Source organism: Octopus bimaculoides, chromosome 3 (assembly GCF_046866305.1).
Source record: "Octopus bimaculoides isolate indiv1 chromosome 3, ASM4686630v1, whole genome shotgun sequence".
Classification (NCBI taxonomy): Eukaryota; Metazoa; Mollusca; class Cephalopoda; order Octopoda; family Octopodidae; genus Octopus; species Octopus bimaculoides.
In genome coordinates, this window is record NC_142930.1 from 29,314,336 (window position 1) to 29,326,835 (window position 12,500).

The 12,500-nt window shown below is 31.7% G+C and overlaps 1 protein-coding gene across 1 annotated transcript in view; it reads left to right on the forward strand.

Moving 5' to 3' along the window:
- The window catches only part of LOC106874782 (CCN family member 1), a 383,540-nt gene that overhangs the window by 198,672 nt on the left and 172,368 nt on the right, over positions 1-12,500 (forward strand). The window contains exon 4 of the mRNA XM_089348348.1: positions 8,489-8,839. Within this exon, the coding sequence (XP_089204474.1) occupies positions 8,489-8,839 (351 nt within the window). The remainder of the gene's footprint in view (positions 1-8,488; positions 8,840-12,500) is intronic.

The window sequence follows — 12,500 nt, forward strand, 5'->3', positions numbered from 1 at the left end:
TATATATATGCAGATGTACTCACACATACGTACCTACACACACACACACACCAAACAGGCACACAAGTATATACTTTTTACTTGTGTTGCTTAGCAAATCGGTATTTTCAGAAGTCATGCATATTAATAACAGATTTTATAAATGTTCATTTGCAATATGCATCCTTGCATTCGGTCAACGTATTAGTTTGTTTCTCTGCGAACTTATGAAATTTATGTATACATTCATTTCAAATGCCAATACAAGAAGCAAAATTTTACTCCGATACTTATAGCTCTCCACACGCTACTCGAAAACAAAATAAAAAGGGGACTTATTTGATTACAGTCGTACAAATAAAAAGAAAAGCACAAAATGTCTTGAATAACTGATTGAAAATTTTAGGTAGAGATTTAGACACGAAACTTTCCTACGTTAAACAAATATGGACACATTCTGAAACGACTCGCTAAAATGGAACAAATATTAAGCAATTGTGCAGGTCAATATATACCAGATGAAAAAGACAAAATTTCGTATTCAAGAATCATAATGATGGAGTGACACATTGAATAATATAATTCTAAGTGTACAGTTTGTAATAACTTTTTAAATTTCCTCGATCCGAATCCTATACTTTAGTTTGCTCCACATGCATTTGTAATTAAATTTCTCTTTCATCCTTACTGGCCAAATACTAATGTAGACTTCATCGATAAACCTAATTTGAAGTCGTGTGCGTATGTCGGAATTAGTATGCGCTTTTGTTTGAATGTCTGCTTCTGTGTGTGTATAATGTTAAAATGTGTGTGTTTGTGTGTATGTATTCCTAAATAGAACTGCTTAAACACGAAACTATTTGAAACTTTACTAATGTATACCGTAATGGCACCTCTACGCAGTTTAAATAATTAATAAATAGAACAGACAAAGTTGTCGCTATATTATTTGGTTCACGAATTCATGATTACAGATAAAGTTCAGCATGGTCATATGAGCGTAAGTTGAGACACAAAAACTGCTGCAAATGAATTTGAATTTGCGTAGGCCATATGTCGTCCACTTAAAGACTACTAGCTAGTCCTTGGATATTGTAGGTCAAGATCTCTTTTGCGTATGTTCAGGTGAAATCTCCGATCTGAAAGCCATCAGACGAGACATGGACACAACAGAGCGATGAATAGTAAAAATAAAAGTAACAATAAAAGCGTCCAACGATTACAACTTATAGATACTTACGTGGTTAAAATTTTAAATTTGCAGATAAACACATTATACATTCCTATAACTGACGTTTAAGTGATTGCGCTCAAGTTGCAAGTAACTCCATCTGTAACACAGAAATTCCCTCTTTAGGTTTATTGACGTAATATAAATTTTAGGTCCTGTTGACAATCAATTTTTTCCATATGTATCATATACGTAGCAATTATTAATGACTTATATCAACGAAAAGAGCAAAAACATAAATGATTTCCAAGTGAGCATAATCGGAAACATTGCTGATGCATTTTTGTCTCTTTCGAATTTACTAAGATGAAAAATGCAAATTTGACACCAGTTGATCTGTAATACATACTATAGAGATACGAAACTAAATTCTGTAATGTATTCAACCAAATAATGTTGGTACCTTCAAACTAACAAATTAAAATAAGGCTCTTAGCAAAATAGATCAGATCTGATCTGATTATATGCGTAATACATCAGTTTCCCCTATTGAACGGGTTAATATAGTTTGTTGAAGAGTGCTTCCGGAAAATATATACAACAGAGCAAAGAGTAGATACGCTGCATTCCCTGCTGGGAAATTGAAAATCCAAATAGTAATTAAGACACTCAGAGGAGATCTCTTGATAATAGATTAAATGTTCCGTAGCAATAGAGTTAGAAAACTGTGCACGTACGAAGACTAAATGAAAATTATAACAATGTTTGCTTAAGTTTTACGATACCATAAAATTTTAGGGAAATAATGTAATGGATTCCATTGACTACAGTGCATGACTGATACTTCTACTATTGATTGTTTTGAAAGAGGGTAAATGCAAGTCAACCCTCACTGTGTTTTATACTAAACACTTATGATATTTCGTCTATTAATTTACTGTTTCTGAAATCATGCCAAAAATAAGCCAATACAATAAGAACAGAAATAGCAAATACAATAATAACAATTATAATAATATCGGATTGTAATTTAGGCACAAGACCAGCGAATTTGGTTATCTCATTAACTGTTTTAGTACTTTATTTTAGCGACCTTGGAAGGATGAAAACCGAAATTGTGCATTTTCACCACAGTATAAAAGAGCACGAATAAATACAAGGCAGTGTATTCGACACTCTAGCAATAAGAACAGCAACAATAACACCACAACCACCACTAACAACAACAACAACAGCAAAAACAACAACAACAATAATAATAATAATAATAATAATAATAATAATGGTTTCAAATTTTGGCAAAGAGCCAACAAGTTATTGGGAGGGAGCAAGTCGATTACATCTTGCACGACTGGTACTTATTTTATCTACCTCTAAGAGGATGAAAGGCAAAGTCGATCTCGGCTGAATTTGTAATAATAATAATAATAATAATAATTAGTTGCTGTTGTTGCTTTTAGAACAAATTTAATCTTGGCTGAACGGACCTATGATCTACGGAATGCACTGATCTTAGGAGTTTTTATTCAGAAATAATACGTATTTAATCACATTGCCCATTGTAGCTTTCAGTTTATTTAGGATGTCCAGTTCTGATGTAAAACATATTTGTCTACTATTTGTAGTAGGTTCAATAATGACATAGATGCTACTGATTTGTCTTGAAATATCCCATAGTTTCTAAAAATATAAAACTCAATATTTCTCTGACGAACTTACTTCTCAAAATCACCAGTTAATTGGTTTTGTATATCAATACAGATCAATAGCTTAATAAACAAAGGTAAAATTATCATTTGAATTAAAATAAATTAGTGAATAACATAGACGTACAATACACAATATAAACATGCATTTTAATAGTAATATCATGATTTTTTAAAGTCACAGACGCTGAAATTTTGAGAAAAGAGGACAGTCAAATTATAAGAACTTCTGTACTTGATACTATATTAATTGATTCCCAAAAAGGGTGGAGAGTGAAGTTAATCTCGGCAGGTTTGAATTCACAGCATATTCCGAGCTGGCAGAATTGTTAGCACACCTTGCAAAATTCTCAACAGCATTTTGTCCGTCTCTATGTTCTGAGTTCAAATTGCGCCGAGGCCTGTTTTGCCTATCGGGATTGATAAAATTAGTAACTATTATAGTGAAAAGGATTATTATTATTATTATTATTATTAATATTAATATTGTTATTATTATTATTATTATTATTATTATTATTAAGGCGGCGTGCGAGTAGAATATTCAGCACGTTGGACAAATTGCTGCGCAGCGTTTCATTAGTCTTTACATTTTAAGATGAAATTCTGCCGACGTCGATAATGCCCTTCGTCTTTTCGAGGTTAATAAAATATGTTAAAATTAAACACTGGGGTTGATGTAGTGAACCAGTTCCCTTCTCCCAAGTTTCAAGCCTTGTGCCTATCTATAATAGAAAAGATCATTATCAATTTCGGTATGTAGCCAGCATTTTTCGAGAAGGTGGAGAGTTTTTCTCGATCCAGAAAGAATGGAAAGCAAAACTGATATCGGCGGAATTTGAATTCGGAACACGAAGAAAAGAAAGACATACTGCTTGATAATTTTGTCCGACGCTCTAGCCACACTTTCATTTGAAAATTACACAAAGAAAACGAAACAATAGGAGTGCCCATAAATTATAAACTATGGCAACACATTAAAGCAGCACAACAAAATCAACCACAAATGACAAGTATAAATCATAATGAAAAAATATGACACTGATAAAAATAAATACAAAATGTTTATCGTACAAATCATAGCGTAAAGTGTCATTTGAATACAATCCACAAGTAAAATATATTGTCCATCTATCGAAAACATATCACAATACTATTCGAAAAAATATAATGTTAGAATACACAAAAACGAAAACTGTTCATAATAAATTCAATCACAACTAGATAAAGGAGATATTTTTCCAAGCTAAGAATAAACAAACTTTTCCAGAAAAACAAGTAGCCAAGCTCTCTTCACGAAGCAATTTCTAAAGAAATAATATACTTAAACATCGATGTGCTAAAGAATCTTATTTACCCAGTCTCCTTTCGTTGTGTCGATAGAAAAATAACTTTGACACTATTATTGTAAATCAACCTACTCTGAACTTCATCTAAATAACAATGGATGGTAAATACACAAAGCAAGTTAATTGAAATAAATATTAGACATTTTACTTGACAGCAATAACAAGAAACTTTACGGAGTACGATATTCAAACATAGCCTTTTCAAGCATAATGAGAAAACATACGCAGTGGAAGCGTGCGACACTATTAACAGTTACAGTGCATAAGAAAAGAAAGGGGAACTGAGAAAAAGAATATTACGATAAGCATAACCCAGCATAACCAACATAAAATTTACAAACATGACCAACACCGCTAGCCCCTGAAAGTATGTGTGAATTGATAAAGTAGTGATATTCTGGTTAAAATAAGCCGATGAAATACTAATGAGGCCAGATCAACATAAGACGTGAAATCAATATTTAATCTCTAAAGCAAACCCAATATATCTTTCGATATCCTTTCTATCAACAATATACTGCTCAGCAACAATATACTTTGATGGGAGCAGAAAGGGAGTCGAATGATATATTGATATAAAGAATAACTACTGATAAACAGAACTATTATTATAGTCAGTTGAAAATAGGAAACATGAGCTATGTATCTCATTGATTAATAACTGAAATTAACTTGACATCAAAAGTCTTGCTTGGATACTGGAGACATTACATACATACAGATAAGTTCCAACATTAATTCTCTATATCAAGGAAGTCAATTCAAATAAAAAATATCGATGGCAAAAACTCTCTATGCTACTACCTTGCCAACAACCTCGGTTACTCTAACAATAACCTTAAAACAAACGAGCACTGGTTTGAAATCCTCTGTCTTTCGTATACAGGATTTAGAACTACAGAGAAGAGAAAGACGATAGTTGGAAATACATAGAAAATTATACATGACTTTAATGTTAATAGTATTATTATTATATAAATTCATATATTTATTACATAAATTAATATGACATATATTGTGTTATCTTATAGACGTTGAAATTTACAAGTTTAAAATGTCAGCCGTTTATGCTGTTAATTGTGGATACGTGAAAAATAGGAAAAGTCCAATATACAGAAATAAAAGAAACAGCTAGAAATATTAAAACTATAATGAACAGCAGAATTCAGTTCCCCAAATACACAAGTCATTTCATCATAAAGTGTTGCTTGACAAGTTTACTGAATTGATGCTTTGATGGAAAACCCAAGATCTACTAATATCACAATTCATACACAGAAATTTGGAATGACTTGATATAAACTGGAAAATAGGTTACGGTAGCAACGGTGGCCTAAACTATATTTTATGATATGAGCAAAGGTTGAATAAAACTAAATGAACGAATGGAATGGACAAAAACAAATGTTTTTTTGTTTTTTTTTTACGTAAGGAAAATAAAATCGAAACACCAAAACATTGCAGAGATAAAACGTGAGAGACTGATATTAACTGATGAGAATCAAGGCCTAAACCCCAATATATCAAAACATGTAAATAATATGGCCTAGTGTCAAAAACATATGTAGAAACATGAACCATGTAAATGAAGGTAGCTTTAAGCAATAATACATTTACCAATTTAAAAATATTTCATTGTTATAGAAAATATATGAATGTACACAATATACACTACATAGAATTATAAAATAAAGGGGCGACAAAATATAATTGACGAATCACCGAAATGAATTCTGCCTTCAAAAACAAAATTTTACTAAGGCGTGCACCATCTTTTGCAGCAGAAAGTATACATAGAAACACGAAAATGACAAAAGGGGAGTATAATATAAACATAAAATGACAAATAGAATAGACAAGCAGAATATGAAAATAATAATTTAACATTATTCAATTTCCTCAAATTGTTTTCTTCGGCTCCATAATAATTGCATAACAATAATTTTCCGTAAAGAAGCCCCTTCAAATTTTAAGAAATTATAGACAAGTTTAATTTTTTTATATTTTAGATGAATCTAATTCCAGAGTGTTTGTCGAAATATATCCACGATTGTGATTTCATGGAATTCAAAATCTAGTTCTGAAATTTGGTCTATGGTTTTATCGAATGCATAAAGTAGAATTTTAAAGAATTATTTCAAAAATATAGAGATAGGTGCAGGAGTAGCTGTGGGGTAAGTAGCTTGCTTACAAACCACATGGTTCCGGGTTCAGTCCCACTGCGTAGCACCTTGGGCAAGTGTCTTCTACTATAGCTTCGGGCCGACCAAAGCCTTGTGAGTGGATTTAGTAGATGGAAAACAGAAAAGAAGCCCGTCGTATATAAGTATATATATGTACGTATATGCATATATATATATATATATATATATATATATATATATATATATATATATATATATATATAGATAGATAGATAGATAGATAGATAGATAGATAGATAGATAGATAGATAGATGTGTGTGTATCTGTTTGTGTGTCTGTGTTTGTCCCCCTAACATCCCTTGACGACCGATGCTGGTGTGTTTACGTCCCCGTAACTTAGCGGTTCGGCATAAGGGATCGATAGAAGAAATACTAGGCTTACTAAGAATAAGTCCTGGGGACGATTTACTCGACTAAATGCGGTGCTCCAGCATGGCCGCAATCAAATGACTGAAACAAGTAAAAGAGGAAAAGAGATATTTCTTAGACACAGTATCCGAAAACACATTTAATATATGCTTACAAATTATTTTTACCTAACTTATATATACAGACACACAGACACACATACACAAATATATAGATATGTGTGTGTGGGCATGCATACATGTATGTATTTAGGTATTTATGAATGTATGTATGCGTGCATTCATAAAAAAACTACGCTAGTCCTTGACAACTATTAAGTAAAATTCATCACCTGAACATTACATAAAAATATAAAACTTCCAATTATAAAGTCTAAATATTTTTATGAACTTGTAGATTCTGAAGCGGAAAGGATTATTTCCATTGTGTTTCTGAGAACAGAAATATAACTGGATAATACTGGGATACATATTTCGGATGTTAGAATGTTCTGGCATGTTCAGGCATTTATAAAAGTAAATAGTGAATCTATATGTATTGTGTATAGAGCTGAAGGTAAATGAAGGATTGGATTTGAAAATGTGATAATACATAAGGAATTTGTTATCAAATATACATATCACTGCGCTTTTCCCGAGGGGAAAACACTCTATTAATATTTGCATAATCATGAAGCAATCTGTTTTGCATAGACAAGAAGCTACATATTTTGCATAAATATGGAGGCACATATTTTGTATATGAACATGCATTGCTTTCCGTGGATACTTTTGTTTTTCCTTATTCACGACCAAAGAACATACTTATATAAAACTATGTTGAAAGTTGCATGATATAACTAAAGTCCATAACATTATAAATAGATAAATTTTATATCAACGCTTGCGTATAAACACACATATATATACATATATATATATATATATATATATATATATATGTATATATATATATATATATATATATATATATATATATATATATATATGGATATTTGGATATATGTATATATATATATATATATATATATATATATATATACATATGCATATATCCATATATACATATGCAGCTGTGTATGTGTGCGTGTGTACGTCCGTGGATCATGTATATGTACATGCATGAATGCGTACATGTTTTAAGTGTAAACAGGTAACTGTTTACTGTATGTGTATATATATATGTGTGTGTATGTGTGTGTGTATAGATAATATTTCTGTGAGTATGCCTGTGTATATATATATCTATGTATGTTTGCATATAAGTAGAAAATTATTTTTAACGTATATATGTGTACATACATATATGTCTATGTATGTATTTGCTTGTTTGTATATGTACATATTAGTTATAATAGATATATATATACTCCCATTTTGTACACGTAGATATACATGTCAATATACAACTCGTTTGAATACATATGTGACTGTGTGTGAGTATGTTATGTTCCATTCCTGTAGCTATACTATATGGCTTGCATGTTTTACTGGTTTACTTTCCCACATACACCTATACTACCCATCTATTTCCTATGTAATTTAAAATATATATATATATATATATATATATATATATATATATATATTGTTTTTCCTCCCCTACGATCCCCAAACGAGAAAATAAACTTTAAAATATAACAAAAATATAATTTAAAACAGCAAAACAACAGCTCCCCCCTAATACATATCCCTGACCTTTACTTCCAGCTCGTTACCCCAAACCCTGCGAAGTGCACAGCTCATTCTACCGGAACGGCAAGCGCGTCGTAAAGAAGACTTTGTACAGTGACGGAGAACAGGTGCGCCCAGACTGTTCACACTTGTGCACTTGCCAAAATGGTAACTTCGGCTGTGTATCACTATGTCCTCAGGAAGAAAAGAAACCTTCCTTGACACATTGTAAGAACCCGCGGTTAGTTACTGTGGCTGGGCAATGCTGTGGTGAATGGTGGTGTGACACGGACAGCAATTACACGAAGACGATCGAAAGCAAAAGCGGAAGCACAAGCAACGTGGTAGCTTATGATCCCCGACGAGACGGAAGCTATGTGAGACACGGTAAGACACGGAAACAAAAAATTATAATGAATAAAGAAATGCTAAAAAAAGAAAAATGTAATGGTGCATTGACGCCATCTTGTACCCGTGTGGTTATCGTTAAAATATATGTATATTTTTAAACATTCATAGTAACATGTCTATTTTTATATCTTTTCTTACAACGTCTCTCTCTCTCTCGCTCTCTCTCTCTCTTTCTCTCATTCTGTTTGTCTGTCTGTCTATCTCTCTCAATCTAAATTTCTTTATTTCTCTAGATTCTTGTCTCTGTAAACACATATATATATATATGTATATATATATATATATATATATATATATATATATATATATATATATATATATATATATATATATATGTACGTGCGGGTGTGAGTATCATGTATGCGTGAATACGTATGTGTGTGAATGTGTAATAACGTGTGTAAGAAAAATAAACATATACCCTATATATATATATCTATATATATGTGTGTGTGTGTGTGAGAGTATGTATATGTATACAAGAATATACTCACAAAATTTTATTTGTATATATATATATATATTTGTGGATTTGAATAGAGTATATACATACACGTTTGTGTGTGTGTGGGAGTGTGCGAGAGAGAGAAAGAGAGAGAGAGAGAGAGTGGGAGAGAGAGAGAGAGCGAGATAGAGAGAAAGAGAGAGAGAGAGAGAGAGAGAGAGAGAGAGCGTGTGTGACTGAGTGAGTGTGTCAGATTGTCTAAATCTCACGTATACCGTTTTAATCTTTTTTTATTACTTTACGTCTTGATAGTACTGTAACCATTGTCAAAATGTTTCGTCCTACTTTTATGATCTAATCACTGCCATAATATATTGGAAGACAACTATAGAACTTACCGGACTTGTCTTTGTTTTTGTTGTTCTTTTTACCATTGATTAAATTATTTTAAAAAATACCAATTTGCAATTTCTTAATTACATTATAGAATTTATGAGTGTGTGATGAATATCGTTTACGCAACAGACGGAAATGTAAAGTAATAATTTTGAGGTCAGCTATACTTTGGGTAAAATTGCGAGATAGGATTTATCATCTGCTTGTGACCCTTTGAATTCTTGTATGTTTTCCCTGTTTTCACATTCGCAGGATATGTACGTATGTATTCATATATGAGAGACATTTATTGTTAGTTATGTGGCTTGATTTTTAATTTCAGATTAAATTTCAGGTTCAGCTTCACATTCTAACACTCTTACATTCATTCTTGTTTTATTTGTTTTTTTGGTTGATATCACTCTCTAGTAAATTCGCTTACTTATTCGTCATTTTCATTATTGCAATTTTCCCCTTGAGCTGGTAAAATATGAGCTTGGTGCGATATGTAAGTATATCATATCCTCTACCTCTTTCAGTCGTTAGACTGCGGCGAGAACGGAGTACCGTCTTCAAGGATTTTAGTGGAACAAATCGACACCCGTACATATTCTTTCACCATAGTTCTTATTCTATTGTCACACCGCTATGTTACGGGGTGGTAAGCACATCAGCAACGATCATCAAATACCAATAGAGACAACTATAGACACAATGACTTACACACATAGATACACACACAAACACACTCACACACACATAAATAACACACACACACACACACACCCACACACACACACACACACACACACACACACACACACACACACATATATATATATATATATATATATATATATATATATATATATACACGACGCCTATAATATCTGAAGTTTCTAGAATGAATGAGCCTAATGTCTGTCTTACATGACAGTAGCATTTATTTATGATTTACTCTTAAAGTATATTGTGTGAGGGACAGATATAGCTAGTAGTTTATGAATATTTAATAGCAACAACAAAACAAATTACATGTACGTACGTAAATATAACTTTCAATCTAAAATAGATATATTTTTCTATTGCATAATATCAGTTCTGCACGTTCACACGTTTTTCTTACAAATTTAATATAGTAGTAGTTGGTTTACTTCTGCTAGCTGCTTGGTAGTAGCAGTAGAAGAAGTAGTAGTAGTAGTAGTAGTAGTAGTAGTAGTAGTAGTAGTAGTAGTAGTAGTAGTAGTAGTAGTAGTAGTAGTAGTAGTTTGAGTTCGCTCGCACTCAGAAATATATATATATATTATATATATATATATATATATATATATATATATGGCTCGTAATGAGACGCAGTTTAGGGCAGCGATGTCAAATTCTCTTATACACCAGATGTGCCATCAAAACTCTTGATTGGACCATATCAGGTGGGAGAGAAGAGCCATGCAAGGAACGTGAAGAGAGCACAGCATAAAGACGGAAAATCACGGTGGTGCACCAGCATGACCGCAGCCACTTGGCTGAAACCCATAAATAAATAAAATAGATAAATAGATATCTATAATTATCTATATATATATATATATATATCACCTATATATATATATATATATATATATATATATATATATATATATATATATATATATCACCTATATATATATATATATATATATATATATATATATATCACCTATATATATATATATATATATATATATATATATATATATATCACCTATATATATATATATATATATATATATATATATATATATATATATATATATATCACCTATATATATATATATATATATATATTATATAAAGGAAATTGGATTCAAGAATCCAGTCGAGTACACTGTAGGTATCGAACTCGGCTGATTAAGTTGTCCAGTGAATCCACACAAGATGTAAATTCTTTTCCTGCATCCTGTCTAATTTGTAAATACAGAGTAAACTCAGTATAAATTTAGTATATATATATATATATAAATTCAGTCACACAGTACAATAGAGAAATACAAAAAAACAATGGACAGGTATTCATGATTTTATCAGCTACGTACCTTTCAAATAGAATAGCATACCTCAAAATTGAGCAATGCAACATTTATTCACGGCTAAATCGATCTCATATTTGATCGATTAAAATGCCACAGAGAAAGAGAGAGCAGATTTAGCACCATATTTTTCTCGCCGAAGCTATATTGCCTCTACTTGTATTGCTGATCATTTAAAACGAGTAAGTAGTAAATTTTGGTCAGCTAAACCTTTCACTAATATTTAACCATGTTCGAACCCCATGTGTCAGAGTGGCTTTTTTCCAGCGCACATTTCTTTCTCTCCTTCCTCCGAAGCAACGACGTCTCTGTTTTGTTTGTTGTGGCCATGAGAAATGTTTATTAATTAAATATATAAGCAAGAGAGAACAAACTTTAGAAACTCCGTTGAGTGTTAAGTGCAAGTAAATTGGAATTGTTTTTATTCTTACATCAAACTTTCGTGTAGTAGGGTCTGAAACACTCTGCTAATGTAAACAGTTGATTAAGGTATGTCAAATGCACGAAACCTTTAGGTATAAGCGGGAGAATAAAAGATAGGATTCGTGCTTGTCAGATCATGATAGAATTGTAATGTAATAGGTGGTATGGCCAAGTAGAGCAGGTAGCGAGTAGATGAATTCAAACAGCAATACCGAGCCTCCCTTGACCAGATCGTAGAAAAAGAAACAGTAGGGTATGTAAATATGCACTAAGTCTGTGTGGATTAGGAAACGGTGGCGATTGAGATACAATTCTTTTACAAGATAATAAG